Source organism: Pezoporus occidentalis, unplaced genomic scaffold, assembly GCF_034315485.1.
Source record: "Pezoporus occidentalis ecotype Australia unplaced genomic scaffold, CSIRO_AGI_Poc_V1 ctg507, whole genome shotgun sequence".
In the NCBI taxonomy this organism is placed as follows: Eukaryota; Metazoa; Chordata; class Aves; order Psittaciformes; family Psittacidae; genus Pezoporus; species Pezoporus occidentalis.
The window spans coordinates 2,530-28,844 of record NW_026915844.1 but is presented as its reverse complement, the minus strand read 5'-3'; the positions used below and the strand labels follow the sequence as shown (position 1 = coordinate 28,844).

General features: G+C 55.9%; 1 protein-coding gene across 16 annotated transcripts in view; it reads right to left on the bottom strand.

Moving 5' to 3' along the window:
* Positions 1-11,724, bottom strand: part of UNC13A (unc-13 homolog A) — a 33,977-nt gene extending 22,253 nt beyond the window's left edge. For 13 of the 16 annotated variants that reach the window (XM_062637176.1, XM_062637175.1, XM_062637178.1 and 10 more), the window contains exons 1-13: positions 11,612-11,724; positions 8,346-8,375; positions 7,875-7,974; positions 7,609-7,726; positions 7,323-7,446; positions 7,116-7,189; positions 6,979-7,033; positions 6,311-6,346; positions 5,887-6,097; positions 5,261-5,386; positions 3,315-3,860; positions 1,680-1,773; positions 704-753 (exon numbers count right to left, since the gene is read on the bottom strand). In XM_062637176.1, the coding sequence (XP_062493160.1) occupies positions 704-753; positions 1,680-1,773; positions 3,315-3,860; positions 5,261-5,386; positions 5,887-6,097; positions 6,311-6,346; positions 6,979-7,033; positions 7,116-7,189; positions 7,323-7,446; positions 7,609-7,726; positions 7,875-7,974; positions 8,346-8,375; positions 11,612-11,633 (1,586 nt within the window). In that variant the 5' untranslated portion in view covers positions 11,634-11,724. The remainder of the gene's footprint in view (positions 1-703; positions 754-1,679; positions 1,774-3,314; positions 3,861-5,260; positions 5,387-5,886; positions 6,098-6,310; positions 6,347-6,978; positions 7,034-7,115; positions 7,190-7,322; positions 7,447-7,608; positions 7,727-7,874; positions 7,975-8,345; positions 8,376-11,611) is intronic. The other 3 variants (XM_062637187.1, XM_062637188.1, XM_062637185.1) reach the window with 1 other exon arrangement.
* Between the last annotated feature and the right edge of the window lie 14,591 nt (positions 11,725-26,315).

Sequence of the window (26,315 nt, the reverse complement as noted above, 5' to 3'; positions counted from 1 at the left end):
CCTGCTCTAGTGGAAGGTGTCCCTGCCCATGGCAGGGGGTTGGAACTGGAGGAGCTTTAAAGTCCTTTAAACCCAAACCATTCTACGGCTCTAGGATTTGGCTCAGTTGGCTTTAGCTTGCAGCATGGAGCGAGAGAGCTGGGGTCTCCTTCTGGGACACCAAAGGTGAGCACCAAGCTGTTCCGCTATGAGAGGAACCAGGGTAGTGCAGCTCGGTCACAGCCTCCAGGCCTGTCCACAAGAAAACCCTGGTGTGATCTGGTGGGCTCTCAGGAAAACCTGCCAGGTTCTGCCTGAGTCAGTGGCAGGGCTGCCCACAATGGCAAGACAGGGCAAACCCACAGCCTGTCCAGGTGAGAGGTTCACAGCTCCCTATGGCACCACTCAAGGTGCAGATGGCAGGAGAGAAGTCTGAGCCACCACCCCAGCTCGGTCCCATCTCAACCCACTCACCTCCTCACTCTCCCCCTCAGCAGCAGCTCTTGGGGACACGGAGTGGCAGCATCTCTGCTGGCTCCTCCAAAAGCACTGAGCGACCAGCATTCAGCCCAAAACTCTGGCCCCTGGCACGCTCAGAGCTCAGCAACATTTCCTCATGCTAGCCCCATGACGAATGCATTAATCACATCCTAATGGGGAGAGGAACCCACGAGACCCAGGGCGGGGGGGGGAGCACAAAGTACGAACTTTCCCACATACTCACCCGCCTTTGAACCACAGGGATTTAGCTTCTCCATTAACATCCCCACGAGCCTGCAAGATACAGAGCAGCCATCACGCTCACAGCACTGAGTCCCCAGCGCCCTCCCCAAGGCTCCCCTTGCATGGGAAGCATGTAAAAGGTTTACAGGGTGGGCAGAGGGAAGTGTGTTCCTAAACTGATGGGGCTCTTTCCAGCCAAGAGCTTGCACCAGGAATAAAATATCTCCCAGAGGGTGAGCTGGGCAGGCTTCAGCAGAGGAGTTCAGGTTGGCAAAGCAGTGGGGATGGCTGCACCATGCAAAATTTGGGCATTTGGGAGAGGGGAGCATTGGGAAGACTCAGCAGCTCCACAAAGACCTACAACCAGTTGGAGAGAAGTGCCAGGAAAAGCCAGAGCACACCAGGTATGAGATGTGTGCAGGGACCATCCCACAGTGCCAGCTCCCTTGCAAGGAGGGGATTATTTGCAGGGAGAAGGGAGGGAAAAGCCAATTTTACCTCCCTCGTGGGGCAATCCCTGGCACACACAAGCACACACACACGGGGAAGGCTGGATCATTCGATTGGACATGCTTACCTGCAGGCAGGTTACACCCCTTCCCTGCAGGAAGGGGAGACGCAGGTGCAAGGGCCATGATGGTGGACAACTGAAAAGAGAAGCGGTGGGGAGGGGGAATCGAAGCCCCAGGGGGCAAATCCAGAGCCAAAATAAAAAAGAAAAGATGGAGGATGGGATGGAGTCTAAAAATAGAACAAAAAATTGTCAGCTCAGTACATGGGAGAGGGTGAGGGGCTCGCACCAGCGCACCGCATGCAGCATACACCAGGGGAAGGTCCTCAGCACACCCTGCCCCTTGTGGGGCTCCCACAGGTCCCCACTGACCTCAGGGTGTGGGGTGTCCAGGGGATTGGATATGTCTGGAAGACACCCAGCACATGGCTGGGACCCAGCAGTTGTCAGCCACAGCATTGCTCACCTCCTGCAGCTGCATGCAGACCTTGTTGAAGGCTCTCAGCCAGTTGGCTTTGGCTCGTGCTTTGGGGTCCTGCACCTCCACCTCTGCTTGCTCCCTGCAAGCACACACACCTTGCTCACCCCCAAGCATGGCACTGGGGAGCAGGAAGTCAGCCCAGGCAGGACTGAGGATGCAATATGGGTATCCTAAGGGTCCTTGAGGCAGTGTGGCCATGGCAAAACAAAAAAACAAAAAACACTTACTACCAGGAAGGGCTCTAAAAAGACAGCAAGTCCCTCTGCAAAGGGTAGCACCATCAAGGCAGATGGGGAGAAGCCAGAAGTTCTCACTCCCCTGGGAGACTCTGGCCTGGACACCCAAGGGACACAGAGGGATCTCTCCAGATCAGAGTGACACCAGCACCTATACTAAACATCCTTCAGCTCTCATCTCCCCAGAAGGATGTCCTCTGGCCTCTTCCCACCACTCTGGAAACTCCTGGGCTTAAGAGCTGTACTCCTGCGACTTTGAGCACAGGAGACCTGTCAGCCTGGACATGCTGGTTGTGGTGGGGTTAAGTTTTTATCTCCTCTCTTGTAAAATCAAGACATGGAGGAAAAGAAAACAAATCCTCCACATGTACCAGCCTCCTGGAGAGCCTGGTGTGACATGACACTGGACACATGTGCCCAGAACCAGGCTGGAATGAGGCCACAGAGAGCTCAGGAGGCAAACCTGCCAAATCCAGCCCTGTGCTAATGTGTCATCCCCAGCACTAATCTATGGTCCTCAGTGCTAATCTGCGGTCCTTGGCACTAATCTGTGGCCCACAGCACTAAGCAATGGTCACTAATGCCCACCATAGGACCCCCAGGTGCCCTGCCCAGAGAACAGACACTGCAGGCAGACAAACCTTAGTTCACGGCCACCTTCACCAGGACTCTAGCCAGCCCTTGGCATTAAATATTGGGGGGGGAGGGTTTAAAGCTCATTACACATTCTTTTAAATTAGAGATTTCCCATTTCTGGTCTATAATTTAAAGTAAATAAAAGACTGAAACAGCCCATCACACTTCCCCTCTGTACAGAGCAGCGGCACTCACCAAACCATGGAATAATGGACACGTTCAATAATTAAAGGCAGAGACTGATTTGTGAATTATTCACATGTCATACCAGGGACCTGACCACCAAAAAACTCATCTGTACAGCACAGGAGGCCTTGGATGAGCTTTTACTAATGGCTTAGGGAGAGGACGGACTCCTGCTAAGGAAATTTCCTCCTGCTGAGCTCCAGGGTATTCCCTCCATCCAGGGAGCCAATAGCCTGAGACAAAGAAGAGGAATCACGGCCCCAAGCCCCCACTTCCCCTATCCCCAGGTTTTCCCCAGGATATAAACCTGTGCCCCCAGCAGCCCTGGCAAGGTCTCGAATGCCTCAAGCTCTGCCCCTGCTTACCATGGGCCAGGGCATCATGCCCTAGGAGCTGCCCCTTGCCAGGGTGGTACAAGGTGGACTTCTCATTCAGTGTGGGAAGTCCCTGGCACTGCCCTTTGGCACCGCAGCATGAGCCCCAGGCCACCTCCAGAGCATCCTCGGTGTTACCAGGCACAGTGCCATCGCAAGTACACTACAGGTCAAAGTCTCCCTCCTACCTCTCAGATGGTTTTGGGGGCTCGGGCTCAGGAGCTGCCTCTTGCAGGGGAGCTTCATCCACACTCCGCTGGGCCTGGAGGGCCTCTGGGATTTCTTCAGGGGCAGAAATGTCGTTCTCCTTCCTCTCCTCCTTCCTCTCCTGCTGCTTCAGCTTCAGCTGGGGGACCAACTGGGGTTGCTGTGGTTGCTGCTGCTGCCCAGGGGGTTTCTGCAGTGGGGAGTAGGCATCGTGCTCAGGGGCTTCGTAGGTGCCCTGCTCCTGCAGGTCCTTCTCCTCCACCTCCTTGGGGCAGCCTTCCTCATTCTCACTGTAGTCCTCATTGAACTCTTCCTCCTCCTCCAGGTAGAGGTCATCATCCTCCTCCTCCTCCCAGCGGGGTGAGTCCTTGTGGTAGCTGACGGAGCTATGGCAGGAGTGGTAGGAGTCCCCATCCCGTTCATCCAGCTCCGAATCCCGCAGGCTCTCGTTCTCGAAGTCCTCACTCAGCTGGGAGCTGCCCTGGCTCAGCTCAGCAGATGAGGCATAATGGCTGCTCCCCGTGGGGCTGCAGGGCCGAGGGCAGAGAAGAACAGGGCTCCGTGGGGCTGTGCCACAGCTTTGCCTGCCCTGTGCTGCCCCACAGCCCCAGGGTCCCCACACCATGGGCTGGAGGGATGTGGGGTCCCCCTCAGAGCACAGCCCTTGGTGAGCACTGATCTCCTCATCCTTGGAGTCGAAGGCATGGACCCAGGAGATTCCATGAGCTGGGATTAGCCCCTCAGGGATCTTACCTTCCTGTACCTGGGTTGAGTGTAGGAACATGGGGGTCAGGGTCTGTCCCCTCAGCTCACTCCTGCCAGAGGAGGGGGCAGAGCACAGCCAGACTGCATGCCCAGCCAGATCCTGCCTCCTGCTTCTGCCAGACAACCTGTCCTGCCCATAGTCCACACCCAGCCTCTACCCTGACACCCCAGCATTGCCTGTAAATCTCCCCAGCACTCCCTCTCCAAGGACACCCTCTCTCAACTCCATCAACTCCCCTTAACCACATCATCCCTACCACCAGTGTTTCTTCCAGGCCAGTCCCCTTTCCACCAATCCCATCAGTCCTACTGCAGCACAGAGGGGTTCCCTGCAGCACAGAAGGCTGCTGGGGACAAGGCGGCCACAGGGCTCCATGGAGACAGGCTCACATAAGCAAACATGCAGACAGGACAGGGACATGCCTAGGAAGAGGCCGACACCATGTCTCCAGCACTGGCAGCCAGGGCTTAGGGGTGGGCAAGCAGAAAGGGGACAAAGGGACAAAGAGATGGGCAGAGCCCTGGGCCCAGAGCAGCTGTGTTAGGCAGTGGGGAGCCAGGCGACATGGCAGGAAGGAGGGTGCTGGCAGATGCCCAGGCTGCTCCCAAAAGAGATGGGTACTGGCATCATCCAGGTACCTTGGGAAGGGGGACTTGGGGCAAGGGGTGCAGGAGACATGGCTCATGCCCAGAAACCCCTCATCTCCTCAGCCAGATCCTGGCCAGATCTTGGCACACCAAAAGGGTCCCAAATTACTGTGTGAGGCTTTTGTCCAGCAAAGTGTTCCCTGGGAGGTACCAGTATCAGAGGGTGGCATTTGAGTCCCTGAGGCTCATTTGAGTCCCAGCTCCCATTCCTGCTGGGATGACAGGGAACAGGCAGCAGTGCTGCCACATAGTTGCTGTGCCAGTGAGTGGGACCAGGATGCTGGGGTATCAGCACCATGACCTGGGCCCCCAAGAGCAAGAAGGGCTACCACGGGGCTAAGAGACACCCTGGAGCATCCCAATGCTGCTCCTCTGCAAGGCAGCCCAGGGCAGGGAGACCCTGCAGTGACATGGGGTCGCCCTTGCCGGGACTGGTGTTGGCCTCACCACGGCTGCAAGGACCGACCACAGCACTCTGCGACGGTACACAGCACGCAACAAGGTAGTGACCCACCTATCAGATAGGTCTAGGGACCGCCTGCTCTCAAGGGAAGGCTGGCGGCTGGTCCGCCTGCTCGACTCAGAAGCGGAATCGGCGTCACTGCGCCTGTTTGCGGCAGAGTCAACGCTACCATAGCGTCTGCCAGGGAGGAGAGGAAGGCGATCAGCAAGGTTCCGGGGCACCGCACCACCACCACCCGCCATGTCCCAGCATCCCCTGCTGCCGTGGGGACACCGGCAGGGAGGCTCTGTGGTGGTGGACAGCGCTGGCACCTTGGTCTGGGAACATGCTGGGACCACAGGGACAAAGCACTGGGCTGGTGACCCTGCCTACAGCCACATCTGCATCCCAAGGCAGGCCATAGCTCACAGCAAGGAGAGCTAGGACCTGAGGGTCCCAAAGCCCAGCAAGGACAGAGGAGGGTGGTAACCCAAAAGAGCTTGAAAACTTCCAGATGAGAAGGAAAGGCTTAGGGCCAAGACACTCCCCTCTTCCTTGCCTCAGCATCCCTCCCTGTCACCCACCACCCTGAGAGCGTTGTCCTTGGCATCATCACCCCAGGGACCTGCTGGCCTCTCCTGCCTAGGGGGTGAGATTAAGAGAGCAGGTCCAGGGGGAGCTGGCTACATCAACACTACCTGATGGGATGCTGGTCTGAGTAGTCCATCTCATAGCTCTGCATGGAGTCGGTGTAGGAGTCACGGGAGCTCTGCTGCTGGTGCCTCATGGGGTACTGGTGAACAGAGGCGTTGGGCTGGGAGGTGGTGTAGTAAGGTGGTGGGATGCTGTTGCTGGTCTCACTGCGATAATCGCTGTCACGATCATCCACTGTGCTGTCAGGGTCATCGTCTGCAAGGGGCCACAGGGAGTGGGACAGGGGATGACCCCACAGCTCCTGTGGCCAGGGATGCCCCAAATCTGCCCCATGCCCTACACAGCCCAGCTACTGCCACCACCGTGTCCCTACGTCTTTGGAACCTTGCTGCAGAGATGGGCCCAGTCAGATGTGAGGAGAGCTGGGGACTGCCAGGCTGGGAGAGGCGGAGGGGACAGGATACTTACTCTGCTGTTCTCCCCATCCAAAGTAATTCCAGCTGCCTACAAAGAAAAACAAAAAGGGGCAGAGACAACAAGGATGGAGTCAGTTCCAGGGCAGCAGCACAAGGTGGCTGGGGGAAACCAGCATCTCCCAGGCATGGTGTCACCAAGCTGGGCTGGGGACAGCACCCAGGATGGAGCACATCAGCACTGAGCTGGTCTGGGGGCAGGAACTGTGGGTGCACGATGCAGTACCGAGAGAGGATGGGGATGGGGTGTAGGGATGGGCATGGTGGCACTGAAGTGCAACCCAAATCCCCCAGATCTCTCTGCCAGTGCCCCCACTGAGCAGCCCCCGCCCCAGCCTCACCGCCCCTCACCCAGGTTTCCCAGGGTACCATCCTTATCAGCCTCACTGCCATGCCCTGTCACACCCTTCTCCCCTACAACTCAGCCCCACAGGGGGGCTCACACACTGTGGGCACGGAGAAAGCAAAGAAACACCAGTAGACACAGGAGGCTGGGAGCAGGGCTGGGAACAGGGTGTGGGGTGAGGCTGAGCCTCACTTGGGTTGGGGTCCAATGACCCAAGCCAAGCACAGATACCACTCCTGCACTACTGCAGTGTGCGGACCTGAGGCATAGGGCAATGGGGGGGATCTGCAGTGGGGCAGGGACAGGGCAGCACTTACAGCACTGGGAGCTGTGAACGGGCAAAGGCTTTTCCTGCTCCTCCTGGAAGGCATACTGGGGAGAGACAGGCTGCTGAGGACTGCCCCTCTGCAGCACCACTGCCCTCTTACCCCAGCCTGACACTGCACCGACTTACATCATCCTGGTCCCGCATGGCATTGAGCTGCTCCAGCTTCTTGGCCCAGTACCTGGCCTCCTCCTCAGGGATGTCTGCAAGGGCAAAGACCCCAATTGGTGCAGAGATTCCCCAATGCTCCCCCCACCAAAACAGTCTTTCATCTTTAGGAGCTACAGGAGCAGATCCCCATCCTCAACCCTGAACGGGTCTGGGCATGGTACCCACCCAGAGGCAGCTCAAAGCGGGTGTCAAGGAGGATACGGTGGAAAGTGGGGTCCTTCGTGCCCGAAATCTCATTGTCGGTCATGATGACTTGGGAGTCGAGCGTGAGCCACTCCCCAGGGCCCTCCTGTGAGACAGAAATGTGGGTGAGGAGACCAGGGACCCCACATTCCAAGTCCTCCCTCTCCTCTTCAAGCAGGGGTGGGAAAGGCTCTGCAAAGGACAACCAAGGGTGTGGCTACATGCCCTTTAGGTCTGATGAAAGGGGTGGCTATGCCTAAGCTTCTACCTCATTGGACTGCCGGATGGTACGGAGGGGGATCCACACCATCCCCACCATGGTGTCCCAGATGAGCCCCTTGTTCCACACCTCCACCGTCAGGCCCAGGTCAAGCCGGTTGATCTCACTGGGAAGGAGAGAAGTGTCAAGTAGCCCCCTCCACAGCAGCCCCCTGGGGCCACTCCAGTCTCTGCAGGACTCAGGTGAGCCCCCCAGGGCTGAGGTCATGGGGGAGCAGTGGGGTGGAGGCCCCAGAGTGGCCCCTATACACTCACAACATGAAGTCCTGCTCCCAGGAGGGCAGGTTGCCCCGCACTGCAATGGTTGTGCTCTTGACATTTTGTACCTTCAGTGTCACGTAGGTGTTAAACTTCTCTATGGGAGCAAGAAGAGGGTGAAGTGGACACCAGGGGACCCCCCGAGACACTCCCCAACTGCCACCCTCCCATGGGGTACCCATACACTGTCCTCAGCACCCCAGTCCCAGTCAGGATGGATCCCACCCCTGGCAACGGTGGCCTGGCTGCAAGCACCCTGTCCTGCCCATGGCATTCCCATCTTGCACAGGGCACTCCCACCTCTGTGTGTGTTCCCCCCCTTGCCAAATGATGCCTCCAGATCAGAGGCTGAGCCTGGGATCCCCTTGCCATCCCCTGCCCTTCCTCTGATCCTGACACACCCAACCACCCCAAGAGCCAAGCCCCTCACCCCAAACCCCCCAAGGCAGGCAGCCTGGGGACCCTTACCTTGGGGCCCATCGAACTTTGCCTTTTTAACTGTGGGGACAGAGAGAGTGAAGAGATTCAGGCTGAGGATGCCCCCCCCTTCCCCCAAAACTGCCCTCCCAGGGGTACCGAGGAGCTCATTCCCACCCTGCCCATTGGGGACCCCTCCCCATAGGCCGACTGCATGCAGAGGTGGGGCTGTTTGCATCTGGGCCAGATCCTGCTAAGAAGCAAGGGAACAAACATCACTGATTCTGGATGATGCCCCAGCTTTACACAGGTGGGTACCTGGTTTTGCCTGCAGTGGGGAGGAGGCAGCAGCCAGGTACCAATGCTGCCAGCGCTGGGCGGTAAGGGGCAGCGAGGGAATGGGACCAGGCAGGGAGAGAATGACACAGCACTTGGTTAAATGCTGCAGTTGCCAGCAAGTGAGGACCAGTGTGACCAACAAGGGATGAAAATAGCCCCGGTGATATCCAAGGTAATTTGTTCAGAGACATGCTGCTCACAGAGGGGATGTGAGGCCTGGGGGAAGCAACGGGGCACAAGCCTGACCCACAGTACGGGAGGGTTGTGGCTCAGCTTCAGCCTCCTGCTCAGTAAATAACAGGATCCTCTGGCTCAGTCATGTGCTGCGTGGCACTTTGCTCATGGCCAAATCCAGACTCTCAGGACTCCAAGAGCTGTGGCTACACTCAAGGATGGAGGTGTTTGGGGCGGGGGGGTGGAAGGTTTGTTTGAGGCAAGGCAGGAGGCTCTGGGATCCCAAAGATCCCCTTTTGCCACTGGGCTGCGAGCCTGGGAGACTGTGTGGGAACATCTGGAAGCAGTGTGTGTTTTAATATTAAATATATTTTATATGTTGATTGTATTATATATAATGCATTTTATATATTATATATATTTTATGTTATGCATTATATATCATATATTCTTAAGTATTACATATATATATCATACATACCATATATATTATATATGATGTATTATATATTATTTATTGGATATTATATATGGGACATCATATTTAAATTTTAAATTTTTGTATATGTTATATATATTATGTTATACATTCTGTACTATAGATCATGTATGGTATTATATTTTTTATTATATTTTATATGTTATATGCTATACATTGTTTGGGATTAATATTATTTAATATTTAATGAATATTACTATTAATTATATTGTTAATATTAATATTTAATATTAATTAATAATCATTGTAATAGTACGAGCAATAGGAATCATATGATGTTAGAATACAGTCTCTGGTACCAGGACCTGTCCATGACACATGCTGCTTGGAGCTGCACAGGGAACCCCATAGGTCGGAGCTCACCCCTGTCCCAGCCCCAGTGGGACCCACCAGCCCAAACCTGTCTCCGAAATGAGACTGAGAGAAGCAGAGGAAGGAAAAGCTCTGATAATACCTGATCTGACAGGAACAACTACCCAGGGAACACATGGTTCTCCTGGCTGTTATCTACTGCCTGAGAGAAGTCCTGCTGCCACCATATGTGGCTGCTGGCCCCAAGAGGTTGTGCTGCCCTCCTAGCCACCAAGGGGCCCCCAAAACTGGCACACGAGTGGCAGGTCCCAGGGTGTCACCTTTGGACTAAACTCAACCTGAGTACCCAGACAAGGAGCTGAGGACAGCAGAACCCTCGTGGGAGCTGGGTGCCACCACAATAGGTTGGAACTCGAGGTGCTTCCCAGGTTGGGGTGATCATCCTTCTCAGGAGGAAGGAAGAGGGGGTCAACTGGGGAAACTGAGGCAGGTTCAGCTGGTGGGGTTCAGACTGACAATGGCACGAAAACCAGCTTGGGCTGTAGGCATCCTGCAACAGGCCCATCTGTCTGTCCAACCCTCTGTCCATTCATCCATTCGTCTGTGCATCCACCCATGTCTCTGTCCACCCCTCTCTCTGTCCATACGTTGACCATCCATCCATTCACCTGTCTCTCCAACCACCCCCTCCCTCCATGTCCATCCACCCACCCCCTCCCTCTCTCCATCCATCCACCCACCCATACTCTCCCTCTGACCATCCACCCCTCTTTCCATCCATCCACCTACCCCTCTGTCTACCAGCTCACGTCTCCCCATCCCTCCATCCGTCTGTCCATCTATCTCCTCCATCTGTCTCTCTAGGCACCTGTCTACCCACCTGTCCATCTGCCCATCTACTTCCCAACCCCTTCAGACCCCATTCTGGCCACACCCCCCTGTCCCCATTCACCCCACACCTCCCAGAACCACTTCAGTCCTTGCCTTCCCCCAGCACAAAGCCCTTGAGGGCTGTGTGTGGCCCTGGTGCCCCAGCAGGAACAAGGGAAGGCTGGGTGGGAGCTTTGGGGTGACACTCTGTGCCCCACCTTGTCCCTAGCTGCCATTCTGCCACCTCCAACCCCTCAACACGAGGACCCACACTGAGATGCTGCAAGGCCTTGGGGAGGTGGGAAAAGGACCACCCAGACTTATCTCCCTAGCCCAAACTGACCATGCAACCCAGAGCAGCCCCCAGTAAGGACAAGCCTGAGGCTGCCGGATCCATCTGCACGCTGAGCTGGGCAGGTCTCAGCATGCTGGGGAGTGGGGATGGGGATCCCCCCCAGTTCTTCTCAGTATGGCATGATCAGCCCACACAAACCAGACCCACACCAGCACCAACTACCACGCCCCTCATCTGCAACCCCCCAACTGCTCACAACCCCCCCAAAACATCACCGAGGTGGGGCAACGCCTGCGGGGGGTGTAATTTCGGGGGATATTTAGGGGTTTGGAGGAGGGGCCGTGGGAAGATTGGAGGTTTGGGGGTGCAGGGGGCTGGGGATGTGGAGATGCTCTGGGATAAATGATGCTTGGAGGAGTGGAGGGTGGGAATCGCGGGGGTTGGGGATGAGTGGGGGGATGTCTGAGGCCCCCTGTTTAGGGTACGGGCTGTTTGGCCTGGGGGACTATTTGTGGAGAGATAAGTGAGAATAGGCGGGGGGGGTTGTGGGGAGCTGCAATTGTGAGGGGGTGGAAGGGATGCAGCAGGGGGAGGATGAAGCGGGATTGATGTAAGATGATGAAGGGGGAGGGATGCAGATCACCTTCCGCGCGTCCACATCCCCCCGCCCCCCCAGTCCCCGGATCCGGTGCCGCGCGCGCGCCCCCGCCAGTTCATTCATGAATCCACGCGCCGATTTCCTTGAATGGAGCTGTTCCCACAGACACCACCCCCACAGCCCCTGGCCCGCTCCATGCCCCCCGCGCCGGACCCCGCACCCGTCGGTACCTCGCACGCAGAGCAGCGACATGGCGCCGGGCAAGGGGCGCGGGGCTCTCGCAACCACAGCCGCCGCTCCGCACCCCTACCGGGCCGCCATCTTGCTTCACCAAGGACGACTCCTGACGTCAGCCCCACCGCCCCCGCCTTAAAGGGGACGCCGGGAGCCGCCCCCCGATAGCCCCTGCACGCCCCAACACCCCCCAAGCACACCCAACTCCCCCACAACACCCACAACACCCCAAAACCACACCAAACAGCCACAACATCCCCCCAAGCACACCCAACACCCCCAACCACACCCAACACCCACAACAACCCCCTAATACTCCCCCAACTACCCACAACACCCCCCAACCACTCACAGCACCCACAACACACCCACAGCACCCCCATAACACCCCCAACACCCCCACAACGCTCACAACACCCCACAACTCACCCCAACACTCACCAATACCCTCCTAAAACCTCCCTAATACCCTCCTACATCCCCTGAACACAGCCCAAACACCCCCAACACTCCCCAACATCTCAAACACTCCCCCAGTACCCCTCCACCTCATTCAGAACCATGGAGAAATCGCGATCAGGGTGGCCCGGGGGGGCTGCCCGGGATGTATGGCCGGAGATCCTGCTGTATGGATATGGGGGAGTCTGCCTGAACGGGACACGGGGGGTTCCTGCCCGAATGGACCACGGTGGAGTCTGTATGTATGGAACCGGGGGGATCCTGCACATATGGATCCGGGTTTCTGCATGTTCTCATTGCCAGGGTAGGTGCTGTCCTACCAGCAGCCACCCACATCATCACCACGTCCTGCAGGGACCAGCAGAGGGCTCACGCTCTGCGGCTGCAGCCCAGCACACAGGGATTCTGCCCATCTAGGCTGATGATGACATAGACAAGGTCCCCCAGCTGAGCACGATGCTCTCAAGTTCATGTGTGTTGGGAGGACATGGGCTGGCAACAGTGGGAGGGGTGATGTGGAGCTCATCAGCCCCGCAGGGACATGTCTGTGTATGTCTGGTTTCGCGGGTCCCTGGCATGGGACTTGTGGGTTGGAGGTGATACCCACAGGAACCCCTTCCCAAGAAGACAAAGCCAAAGCAACCCCCACAGCCTCAGAATTCCTGCACATCCCTTTGCCTCCTCGCCCTTCGGGGTCCCATCGTCCCCCCAACGTGGGTGCTATCCCACAAGGGTGCCAAGCTGCCCTGGGTGCAGTGACGGTGATAGCAGACAGCAATGGTGAGGGTGACACCCACCAGCCCACACAAGAGAAGCCGACCCGCCTCCCCCAGGGCAGTTCGTAGACAGGGATTATTCCTCGCCTCTACCCAGCTGCTTTTCCACAAGTGCCCTCAGAGGTTTGGTGGTGTTTTTCTTGGGGAGAAAGGGTCTGTGATGGCACCAGGAGTGGGGCATTGTGCCCAGGACCTCCTGGAGTAACCAGGTGTGGATGGAGGTGCTGAGCACAGTGGAGGACTTGGTGAAGTGGCAGCTCTGCTACAACGTGAGGGCAAAGACGTGGTGGATGGTGAGTGACAGCAGCCGGGGTCGGGTCTGGGGTGCTTGGTTTTGGAGTGGGGGAGTCCAATGGTGGGGTAGAAGTGGGACTTTGGAGCAAGGGTGTGGGGGTTCTGCCCATGCTTGTTTGGTCCAGTGGTTTCCCTGTATCAGGGATTTGGTTTTCTATCCCTTCCTGCTGGTCCTGGCCAAGGTCCACACTGCGCTGTGCTCACCCCAGCTCAGTCCAAGTGCTTTGCTCCCATGAATGTTTTTTGAAGAAAATCTTGCTGGGAACATCATCTCCCTACTTGGCTGTGAAGATCTCTGCTGGTATGTGAGCTTCACCAGACCGCTGTCAGCCCCTGCCCTTGCGACAGTGCTCATAGGAGGAACTGGGTGTCTGTATGCCCATCCCTCAACACCTGCCCTGGCTCAAGGCAGGGGCTGGATATCACCTTAAGCCAGACTTAAGGTGGGTTTGAGCACAGCCCCCCAGAGTGGTTTTGGGAAGGAGAAGAATCTCTCCACAGGTTCCAGGCAAGAGTCTGTGAGCCAGGGCCTGTGGGTCCCCAAAGTTTCCACCAGGCATTTGTAACAGCTCCCAAGAGCCCATCTCCCTTTGCAAGGGAGACTGCAGCTCCCTTAGGCTAGCAAGTGGGATTTCTGTGTAGCAGATGAGCTCACTGGATCCCTGCCAGCAAGCACCGGCCTGTGAGTGAAGCCCAAAAGCCCTGGCCAGGAGCAGCACAGGGCACTCAGGCAGGACAAACCCTGGGGGTACACTCAGATGTCCCTGTACACACGCAGGGATGGCACCCAGCATCGTCCCATGGCTCCAAGGCTGCAACAGAGCAAGAGGCCAGACCCTGCCTTGCAATACCCTGCTGTGGGCAGCTGATAGTCCTGGTATCAAAAGGCTGTAGGTGGAGGGCACTGGCTGTGCCTGGTGCCACAGCAGGAATGTGGTGCCCCTTGGCTCCGGAAAACCCACGCTGCCCTGGCCCTGCCTGACACCATGAACAGAGCTGGGGCTTCAGAGCCAGAACACTGGGCCTTTGAGGCGGTCCCTGCATCCGGCAGTGTGGGGGAACAAGGTTGTGCCAGGACCTGGGGGTGGTTGATGACGCTCAGCAGATGGAAGAGGGGCTGGCAGGAGCCCAGGGACTCTGGGGGTGTCGGAGTGGCCCTGGCAATGCGTGTGCCCCGTGTGCCAGCTCTCGCCCAGGCAGGAGGGGACACTTGCAACAGGGTTAGGAAGAGTTGTGGGAGCAAGGGGATGAGCAGACACAAATCGCAAATAAAGACTGGTCCTTCTGCCTCCCTTTTGGTATTTCTCACCAAGCACATCAGCCGATTGCTTTTAACCCGCACCACTGGGAGCTGGTGATAGCTCCTGGGACTGTCATAAAATCATAGAATCACAGAGTAGCTTGGGTTGGAAAGGACTTTAGGATTATCTTAAGGGATGATCCCCCGGACAGGGACACCTTCTGTTTGTAAGAAAACCCACTGTTTTGCTGAATCAGGGCTGAGTAGAGATGGTTTCACCAGGGATGAAAGGTGTGGGATGCTGCAGCCTCTCCCTGGCTCTCATTTGCACTACAAGTGGCTGTAGGGACAGGACAAGGGGGAATGGCTTTAACCTGCCAGAGGGGAGATTGAGATGAGCTCTTAGGCAGAAGTATTTCCCTGTGAGGGTGGTGAAGCACCGACACATGGTGCCCAGAGAAGCTGTGACTGCCCCATCCCTGGCAGTGTTCAAGACCAGGTTGGACGGGGCTTGGAGCAACCTGCTCTAGTGAAAGGTGTCCCTGCCTGTGGAAGGTGTCCCTGCCTGTGGCAGGAGTTGGAACTGAATGAGCTTTAAGGTCCCTTCCAACCCAAACCATTCCATGTTTCAATGATTTGGGGATCTCTGGCTGGGAAAGTGCCCTGACAAAAGTTGCAGCTGAGCTGGGAGGTAGTCCACAGTCGACACATGCTCCCAGCACCGATTCTGCCCCACTGCTGCACCCATCCTGTCTGGTTGGGTGTCACCAGACAGTTGTGACACACACACACACACACACATACACACACCCAAGACAGGTGGGCTATCTCATTTTGCGGTTTGCATCACCCCATATAAAACAGGAGCAAGGCTGGAGCTGATGTATCAGCCCCTCCCAGCGCACCACATCCATCCATCCATCAGACAGTGAAGGGCATGGGATGGATTGGCCAATGGGCATAAAAATTTATCAGGCTATAGGTAGCTGTGAATTATGCAGCTAAAAATACCTCTGCAGCATCTCCTGCTGAGACGTCCCCCCAGCAGAGCCCTGAGGAGCTTGATTCCCTGCTGACATCCCATTGATCACCCTCCTCATTGCAGGGCTGGAGCAAGTATCTGCAGATAGGTGTTTGATGGGCTTGGCTGACTGCAACACAACCAGTTTACTGCCCATCAGTCAGTGTGAGCATACAAATGCCTGAGTCAGCAGGTGTTGAGCACAGGGTGAGAACATCTGTTGGGAAAGTTCAGCTGCCTTGGAGAGAAGGGAGGAAACCTGCTGCCAGCATCTGCCTAACAAGGTGCCATTGGGAACTGCTGTGGCTGTAATCACAGACTGGTCTTTCAACACTGCAGTGGTGTATAGATGCTTGGAACTGCCTGGGGCTGGTGCAACCACCCATGATGGCACCAGTGCCTGGTGGCACCAGCCCTTCCAGAGCACTGGGATGGTGCTGGTGGGTAAAACCAGGATCCTGCACCCCCAAACCCCAGCCTGGGCCAGGGAGATGGAGGCAGCAGGGAGGGAGGAGGTGAAGGGGGGCCTAGATGGCATCGCAGCACCCACAAAGGATCATAGAACCATAGAATCACAGAATCAACCAGGTTGGAAAAGATCCTCAAGATCTTCAAGTCCAACTGTTCTTTAGCACTGCCAAGGCCACCATTAAACTGCGTCACTGAGGGCCTCATCTACACGGTGTGTGAATATTTCCAGGGATGGTGACTCCAGCGCTGCCCCAGGCAGCCTGTTCCAATGCCTGATCACCCTCTGGTGAAGGAATTGCTCCTCATATCCAGCCTGATCACCTCCCCTGGTGCTGCCTGAGGTCGTTTCCTCTTGTCCTGTCCCTTGAACATACCATACACTCATCCTATCACACGACACCAAACCCTTCCCTGGCAGCACGGTCTCTAGGGTTTACACAGAAAAAGGCCTTTTTTACCCCCAGTTCTCAGTATGATGCTGTTATGGGTGTCTCCCCTGGAGCCCCAATACATACAGCAGCCTGCAGTCCAGAGCCAGAGGACCTAACCCACCCCAAAGAGAGGAGGCGCTTTCCCGTGGCTGAGCACCAGATGGCAGCAGAGGAGCGGTCACGGCCCCCGCACCTGCGCCCGGCTGCAGCGGAGCTCCACTGACCGGTAGCACCATTGCGGTGCTGTGCAGTGGCTGCTGGGGGTGCTGTGCTGGGGATGCTCTGCCGTGGGGTGCCGGGCAGTGGCTCTCCTGGGCCAGAGGGTAGGAGGTCCGGGGGGTTGTCAATGTTTTGAGGTAACCGTGAGCCTGAGGCAGGGTGCGGGGGCAATGGAGACGCCCGTGTGCTGCATCCATGGCCTAGGACACTGTCACCTCCCTCCTGAGTGCCATGGCACTGGAGGTGTCCTGCCTCCCCATGCACACATGTTTTTGCAGGGGCACACAAACACCACACACAGAGGCACATGTGTGTGCTGGCATGCTCCCACCCATGCAAACACATACATGCCCACCCACCAGAACATGCATGCAAGTATTGAGGCATGCACATACTTGCAAACATGCACACATGTATGAATGCATGAATGCAATGCACATATGGGCATGAACACACATGCAGGGGCACATGTGAATGTACACAGATGCACTCATAGTGCCATGCACACGTGAAGCAACATGCTTGGACACAGCCAGGCCCCATCCATCTGCATGCACAGGAGCAGGGAGGTGCTTGCACAACTGTGTACACGCATGCACTGCCCTCCCCAAGGCTGCCTGTTAAAAAGTACCTGGGTGGGTAAATAGGGGGCAAGGCTGTGGCTGGGGGCCTCAGCCCAGCTGCAAATGACCCACGGCCAGTGCCAGCTCCTTAATCCATGCAGAGGTCCAGGACAAACTGTACCAGCACTTGTATAAACCAACTCGCCTCTATTTATTTAATTCCTTTCTATTTATTTAGGGCTCAGCCAATAGGAGGCAGGGGAGGGGTGCACACACACACACACCCCTCAGCCCTCTCCCTGAACTGCACCAAGGGATCCATGTGTGTCACTGTCACAGGACTGTGTGTGTGGCCTGTGGTCTGTGCTGGGACACACACACACACACAGAGCAACATGCCTACCAACATGCGTGCCCGCACATTGACATGTGTGCACATGCCCACACGTGTTCTTGCATCCACATGTGTAAATGTGTCCATGCACAAGCATACCCATGCTTGCACACCAGCACCATGCTGGGGGGGGTCGGTTCTACCAGCCCCAGTCCCCAGGGGACAGCAGGTGATGCAAGGACGCAAGGCCCATGTTCCCAAGGGGATGACAGCCCACAGGAGGGGCCAGGCTGGGAATGGCGGGGGGAGAGATCGCATGGGGAAGGCACAGGATGCACTTGGGGTCCCCTATGTCCCCATCACACTGCTCAGGGCTGATGCAGGGGGCTCAAGGAGCAGCTCAAGAGGCACAACATGGGGGATGCTGAGCTGTGCACCCCCACCCCGACAACACCCCCCTCCCCCCACCGTTACATAAAGGCATGTTGACAGGAAATCAAGGGGCAAAATGTGTCACTCGAATTAATAACTTACTTCCTGCAGTTGCAGATTTACTTTCTGCACTTGTTTATACCCCTTACCCTCCCTGTCCGTTTCGGTTAATGCTCCCCCATGCCGTTTGCCATTAACTGGCTCCAACAGCACAGGGAGGGTAAGACTGATGCCCACTTACCTCAGTATAGGCCGGGCAGTGACCAGGTGCCCTGTCCCCATCCATCTGGGTGCTGCTCAGGGGACCTGGCATCCCATTTGCTCTACCACCACCTGCCCAGTACTCTTGGCCATGGCACCCCAACCAGCTCCTGTGCAGGGGACACGGAATGGCTCTGAGCTCAGAATGGTGGGGTATGGCCAAGGGTCCCTCCTACCCTCACACCAGGGACACAATCCCCACCTCCCTGCACACTACCCAAATGGAGACAATGATGTCCCATGGTCAGAACCACTGCACCCTGAGGACCCAGCAGCCTCCCAGTGCTCCCGTTTTGTAACTGGGAGCAGGGCCGGCTGGCTGGGAGCTGGGGCTGGGTGCCGGGAAGCTGAGGCCAAGCCATTGTGTTGCACCGACGCTGACTCTTGCAGGAGAGCTGTGGTGCTCCCGGATGAACCCGGCTGGAGCAGTTGGTTCCTGGTGCGTTCTTTCTATATTCCAAAAAGAAAAAAAAAAAAACAAACAAAATTCTTCCCAAACCAGTTCGGGTTGCTAAGAGACAACAATGTGCTTTACATGGTGCCTTATTGACAAAGCCCAGCTTTTAATAAGCTCAAGTAACGAGCGGCGAGTGGCTTGGAGAGCCCATGCTGAGAGCGTGGCAGCCTCCTGCCTCCACACAAAATACCCTTCGTCCTGCCCCTGGAAGCCCCAGCAAATGGCTTTTGTCCCCCAGAGCCAGGGCTATTACTCCAATATCCCCTCCCTCAGAAGCCATAGGCACCCGCAGGGTCCAGCCCTGCACCAAAGAGTGTTTTGGAGATGCTGCTTGGCACAGGCACACTGCTGAATGCCGTCTGCCAAACACCCACCGGCCCAGGCGCAGCCCAAGACACTGCCAGCTTCCTTGGGAAGAGGAGCCGGTAGTGGTGCCGGTTGGCTTCGTGCTGCCTGTCCCTGGCACAGTGGGGTGTTGGGTGCTGTGAGCCCTGCTGTGGGCGATAAATCCATCATCAGCACAAGAGCAAAACCGCTTCCGTGCCGGGCCAGACTTGGTGTCTGCGCCACCGACGGCAAAGTTGCTGCAGGGAGAAGGGTCAGGCTGGGCTTCTTGGCACAGGGTGCAAGGCAGGTGCTGAGCACGCCGGGGCTTGGGTGAGGGCTCTGCCAGCAGCGTGTGCAGGCAGGAGCGGCAGGGAGCTGGTGCCAGGCAGGGCTGGCAGCCAAGAGGCATGGCAGGGTGGCCACAGGGCTATGCAAGCAGTAGCCACCAACCTGCAGCCAGAAAAGGATGAGTGGGGACAGAATGAGGTTGTCCCTCTGCCACTCACCCCCTGTGCCTGATGTGCCAACTAGCAGCATGGCCATCGGGGGGATAGCATGGGAGACAGGGGGTGGCTGAAACTGGGGGACAAGGTATGGGTGAGAGGTCATGAAGGCAGTGCGGCTGGGATGCTGGTGAGGAGGAGTTGGTTGGGGGACACAGTGTGAAGTTGGGGTCACCCTGGGTTGAGGCCAGGCACTGTGCTGTCATTGCTGCAGTGTCTGGCTCTGCTGCAGCTCCCAGAGTTGCTCAGCACCCTCATTCCTCCCCCCACCAGTGATGTAGATGTTCCAGCCCTCGCAGTGGGGTGAACTGGGCCCCAAGCATCCTTATATACCCCAGGCTGTGTCTTGGTGCCTGAAATGGTGCCAAACTCAACCCTATCCCTGCTATGACTCCATCCATGGGGAAAGGGCATGCTGTGGGCTCCCAAAGCAGCCCAGAAGCACACACAGGAGGACGGGGGGAGTGGCACCCCACTTGCACAGGCCTCGGGGAACTGGGGTGCATGGAGCCTGGGAACCAGCAACGGCTGCGTTGACTTTGGCTGCGGTGCTGGTTCCTTCTCCCGCCTTGCCCAGCCGGCGGCGGCTGCTCCCACCACCAGCCCTGCCAGGAGGGGGCCAGCACCCCACTGCCCCTCGGCACTGCTGCCTCTCAGCATCCCCAGGCACAGATCTGCACCAGCCTTGGCCGCGTCCCCAGCTTTTCAGCTTAGTGCTCAAATCAGCTTGCGAGGTGCTGGCTGCTTAGCACCCAAATCCCCAGCCCAGGCTAAAAATACTCCCCCCTCAGGCTCAGCGGGTGGCAGCTGGCACTGCCCAGCATCACCACAGAACTGCCTCAGAGGGACTATAGAGACACTACCGGTGGCAGGGCACAAGCTTAGCTGGGTGCCCTTGCCTGCCCTAGGGCACCACGAGGGTCTGGTCCCCAGGGAGAAGGGAGTTGGTGGAGTTAGGGAGGGGGCCCAGCAGTGCCACCAGTTCCTCACACTGGTATGACTGCGAGCAGTGCCAGGGCGCAGTGAGCAGGACCAGGGATTTGCAGGATTACAGCGATTAAACCCAGGCGGATGTTTCAGAGGGAGGGTTTAATGTCCTCGTCCTCCCCCTGTGACACCAGCACTGCTCTCACACTGCCCTTGATCCCTGGGCAGAGCCCCAGTGTCCCCAAGGGCCACAGGCCCAGGCAGCTGCTCCTGCCTGTGATGAGTTTGTGTAGCCTCAGCCCTCAAGGGAGGTGTTTGGGGATCCCTGAGCCAGGGGGAAGAGCAGGAAGGGGGTCACCACCTGCCATGCTGGAGGTGGGAAGCTGAACTGAGGAAGCCTCATCCCATATCCCTGCAGTCACTGGGGCCACTGACACGTGTTGTCACCTGTGGTCGTGATGGCAGCAGAGCAGTGGCCTCATGCCAGTGGGGACTTGGACGACGTGGCCCCCAGCCCTGCGCCAGTGCCTGGCAGCTCCCGGCCTCCAGCACACTCCCAGCATCGATGGAGCCGTCACCGGTTTATAAATAGCGTCTGGGCAGAGTGTGCAACCACGTTCCCTAAAAGCCATGTGGTTCCAGTTAGAGGATTAATTGGAAATGCTTATTTTGATTTTGCAAAGTGATTGGATTTTTCCAGGGCATTTTGAGAGGAAAAAAGTCTGAATTTAATTATCACCAGTCAAAAAAAGCACCATGGGACTGAGGGTTTGAGGCCATCTTATGTTTGCTTCACACCCCGCTCTGAAAGGCAGGCAGGCTACAGGGGGACATGGCAGGGATGAGGTGGGGACATGGGGATGCAGTGGGGATGGTCCCTGTGGAGACTGAGGGGACAATCACCACCAGTGCACTACAGCCAGGCTGTGACATGCGGCACCATCTGCCCTTGTACGGTTCAGGCAGGACAACGGCTCAGGAGGAACCATGTCAGCACAGGCTGGGCTCAGGTTTGGAGGGCTTCCCTTCACCAAGTTGCTTTGTTTTTACCAAAATGGATTTTCAACAGTAATTGCCTTTTCTTCTTCTTCTTCTTCTTCTTCTTCTTCTTCTTCTTCTTCTTCTTTTTCTTAAGGAAAACATCATTTTCAATGACATTTCTCCAGGTTTCCATTGAAAAATTAAAAGCAAATGCTGTTGCACGCTGGCAAAACGTGGAAAAATGTCTAGGAATATTTTTGTCCAAGTGAAAACAGTTTCAGTTCTTTTTCAAGATCTCTTTTTTTTTCCTGAAAAGAAACCACAGTTGCCTTCCTAGTTATTCTAGTCGGACTGGTTTCAAGACAGACTTCCCAGTTCAGGGCCTGGAGCTGAGTTGATGATGCTGTGAGGCAGACATGTGGGGCTTTCCAGCAGCCTCAAGCCAGCACTGTTGCCACACTTCACACTGCTCAGACTGTTGGGGTGCACCAGGCTGGAGTCACTTGGCCCCATGGATGCTCCATGCTGGAGGCTGGAGCTGGCAGGATGTCAGCTGAACCCCACATTTATGGGTTGATCTGGGACCCAGGCATTGCACCCCAAAGCCCTCCTCAATCACCTTCACCTTGTGCCCAAAGGCCATGGGGTAGGGAATGGCCACCCCAGCCCCACTGGTTTCCATCTGGTTTGATTTTCCCATGCATTTGTGCCCTTCACACAGGAATCAAGGTAACAGATGGATCCAGTGTATCCATCATGGATGAGCCCACACGGAGTGCTGGGATACAGGATGCAGCCTCACAGGGTGCCTGGCTGCAGCAAGGGTCTGCTCCCATACAGAGAATCCCTAAATTCCCAGGAAACCCAGAGTGCCTCCATCCCTCCAAAACACCTTTATTTGGAGGCCTTTTTCTGCTTTGGGACTGAGAGTTGCGTGGGGATGGAGGCATCATGGTGGATACAGAACAAGGAGGCTGCGGCTGTGGGAGCCACTGGCTCTGCACATGCCAAATTCCTGCCAGGCCGGAGGAAGTGGACTACAAAAAGCAACATTAAATATTATCGCTGGGCTGAGATTTGGCTTGGCTTCCCAGCCTGTGACGCTGCCTTCCCACTCCTTCCCGCTTTGAGTGTACAACCAGGATGCCCAGGCAGGTGGGGAGCACCAGTGAGCGGCTGTGGGTCTCATCCTGGTTCCATGACAGTTTACCTGCCTGTACGCTGGGGCTGGAGCCTTCCCTGCTGCCTCAACCTCAGGGATACTCCTGTAACAGAGCCTGCCCATGCAGCACTCATAGAATCATGGAATCATGGAATGGTTTGGGTTGGAAAGGACCATAAGCTCATTCAGTTCCAACCCCCTGCCACAGGCAGGGACACCTTCCACTAGAGCAGGGTGCCTGCAAGCCCCATCCAACCTGGCCTTAAACACTGCCAGGGATGGGGCAGCCACAGCTTCAAGCCATGTCCCAGCCATGTAAGTGGATGCATGAACCTGAACCTCAGCACCTGGGCCTTACCCCAAAAGGCACAGAAACATTACTTAAAAAAAAGATGCAGGATCCAGCAGGAAAATCCTCCCCCGCAGGTTTGATCTGCTCCAACTGCCACTGATGGCTGAACGCCAGCACGGAGCCATGCCTCAGTTTCCCCACCCAGGGGAAACTCAGCAGGGGGGTGGTGATTCTTCTGCAGCTCCATGGGAATGGGAGAGCAGGGACAGATCCTGCCTCCAGCCACAGCAGGTGAACACCGAGCCCCTTCTAGACCCCAAGACTGCTGGAGGTTTGGGCAGCAGCAGCCAGGGGAGGAAACGGCCCCAGCCCTGAGAGCCAGAGGGTGTTTGCTGGTGCTGTCACATGGCTCCTGCCACATATTTACACACCAGAGCAAGCCAGGCCTGGTCACAAACATGGTGCCACTTGGGTAAACACAGCCACCAAGGGAAGAGACCCAGGAAACAAATATAGGGGTAAAAAGAGGGGATGGAAAAAAGAAAGAAAGAAAAAGGGAAACAGGGATAAGGGGGGGGGGGGGGAGGTGGGAGGAGAAGATAAAAAAAAAGAAGGGTAAATAAATGAAAAAGGAGAAAAAAGGGGGAAAAGGAATATTGGGGGAAAAGGAAAAAAGGGGGAAAGGGGAAAAAGAAAAAAAGGAAAAACAAAAAGGGAAAATTAGGGAGAAAAGAAAAAAGGAAAAAATGAGGGGAAAGAAAAAAGGGAAGTAAAGAAAAAGGAAAAAAGGGGGGAGAGAGGGGAAAAAAGAAAAACAAGGGAAAAAGGGAGGGAGGGGGAATAAAGGAAAAAGGGGGGAAAGGAAAAAAGGAGATGAGGGGCAAAGGAACAGAAAAAGATGGGAAAAACAGGGTGAAAAAAAGGGTGTTAAAAAGGGTGAAAAAGGGAAAAAGGTTAAAAAGAAGCCAAGCAATTGCCTTAAAAAGTACTTTCCATTGCTTGCTGCAGAGCAGCCAAGAGAAGTGCCGGGAGCCCCATGTTTTTCGTGTAAAACAATTGAATCAGCAGCGCAGCAGCCGCAGGCACGGACACAAAGTCCACTTGTCACCTTTCTAGCCCAGGTGCTGCTGTTGGGCTGGTTCTGGGCCAGGCAGAGCATGCGCCTGCCGCTGAGCGCTGGTGTTGGCTCTGCAGGGCCCGCTCTGACATCTCCGTAGGCAACACAGGGAGGGAACCACCTCCATCCCTGGCATGGTGTGCAGGGGAGAAACTGAGGCACGATGGCGAGGTGCTAAAGGGGATGGCTCATCCCTCCACCACCTGTGACCATGCCACTGCCAGCCCCTCCTTCCAGTAATTTGGGGTTTACAAGCAAAATCTAGACCAGGGCAGTGAAACATCCATCATGTGTGCGTTTGTGCGCATGCATGTACCTCCAGCACCCTCTTCCCAGGGCAGACCCCACGGAGGTGCCTAGTATCCAGCATCACTTAGCCCAGCATCACTCACCGCCACTGGGTTGCTGTTGACATTCAGCATGAGGATGCTTCCCCTGGGGTGACTTTTGTGGGGGCTGCCACAGCACCCATGTATCCCCTAGGTACTGTCACATTCCCTGGAGAGCTGGGCAGCACAGCACCCCTTTGTGCCTGCTCCATGGGATACTTGGCTCCAGGATGCCATGAGCCTACAGGCAGCGTGTCCCCCACTCGCACAAGCGCCAGCACCACTAAAGCCAGTTTTTCAATCCCTGCTTGGCCAAGCTGCCCAGTCCCCCTAATAAAACCCCAAAAATAATAAGGACATGGAAAATTCTGTAATATCCCTTTCCAGCTTCTTGGATTTGGCTTTTGCTAATTCAAAGCAGACCCTGGAGGGGAGTGGGGGAAGTCAAATCAAATCAGCATCATGGCACAGAAAAGCCAGATTTCACAAAAAACACCCAACATTTGAATGCAGCAGGGAAGAGAAAAGGAAAAGAAGTTTAATGTGTGCTTAGAACCAAACAAGCAGTGGTATCATTTTTAATTAGGAGCCTGTTTTCAAGGCCCTTACTCCTTACAGCACGTTCAGCAGCCAAGTCCTTTCCCTCCCTTGTAAAATCGTAGCAGGGGAAGGGGAATGGAGCCCGTTGCGTAGCTGCAGAGTGCGCCGCAGTGGGTGTTTGCGCCTGTTTAAACTCAGCCCTCAGATTCGGTGCAGCCCCCAACTAGCAACTGTGTGTGAGAGTTCCTAAACCTTTCTTGGGAAAAGGACCCCTCACCCAACATTCCCTGTGCGTGCACCTCCGGTTTGCATTACTTTAGGATGCATCTCTGCGTGCCAGCACAACTGGAAGCTCCTTCTGGAAAACTAATAGAATTCTTTGCTGTTCCCTTCAAACTTTCTCCTTGACAAATTCCAGCTTGGTTTTCTTCTATGGCAAACAAAACCCTCAGAGAAACCATTTCCTACTGCAGCAAACGCCTGGTCCCAAGGCTGCTGAAGGGGCCGGGTTGGCATTGTGGGAGTGTCAGTGGGAGCAGGTTGCTCTTGCTCCTTTCCCGTCTTTCTCTTTGCTTTAGCCGCTAACTCAAATCCCCCCATGACTCCTCCCCATCCTGCTCTGATTCCTAAATGCTCCCTCTGGCCACCTGTGTTCTCCTGAGACCCCCAACCCGAACCCACCTAGGACTGGGGGACCCGCACCCATCACTGTCTACTTACACTTCCGGCTCCCCAAAGCCGGTGTGAGGCTCCTCCACCCTCACCCCCAGCAAAGCCATGGTCAGGATAATTTTTGACCTTCCTCCCACCCTTGGGTGCTGCTCCTATTGGCACATGGGTATTTCGGGGACCCCCGGCATCAGAGTGCCACTGGGTGCAGTGCGTACCAGAGTTGAGCCAACGCTGCTGTGCTAAGGAAGCCATAGGGGTCATGGCACTGATCCCACTCCCAAAGCTAAGTTTTCCCCTCTTTGGGACCACGGGGTGTCCACACTGAGTGGCAAGACTCCATCTCAGTGCCTCCATCTCAGTACACCCATCCCAGAGCCTCCATCCTGCTCAGGGAGGGCAGTAGCACCACAGCTGGATTTGAAGCCATTTTGGCAGCAGTGAGGCTGATGCACATGGAAAAAGGCAACAGTCCTCCTTTTTAATGTGAAGAAACCAGCTTCCAGGTCTGGGTCAGTTTGGGGTGATTGGTCAGGCATCCGTTGCAGAGAATGCAAGAGCCAGGGAAGAGCCACCAGCTCTGGCTCCTCAGTAGTTGGTTTCCAAAAAATCCAGGGGGGAAGAGGTGATGTTATCTGATGGGAAAAACACAGATGGGGGGGGGGGGGGGGAGAGAGAAGGGAAATGGGGAATTGTGATTTTTTAAATATCTAACCTGCAGCTAAAAAAGAAACCCCAAAAAATTAAAAAGCCACAGCAAAAAATCCTAAAACCCCTTCAAGCAGGATAATTCACTGCAACCTGCTGGCATTTTTTAAACTGAATTTTCCTTGCCAGCAACAGCACACACACCAAAAAAAAGAGAAAAGTCTTTTTTCATTGCACGTTTTGGCTT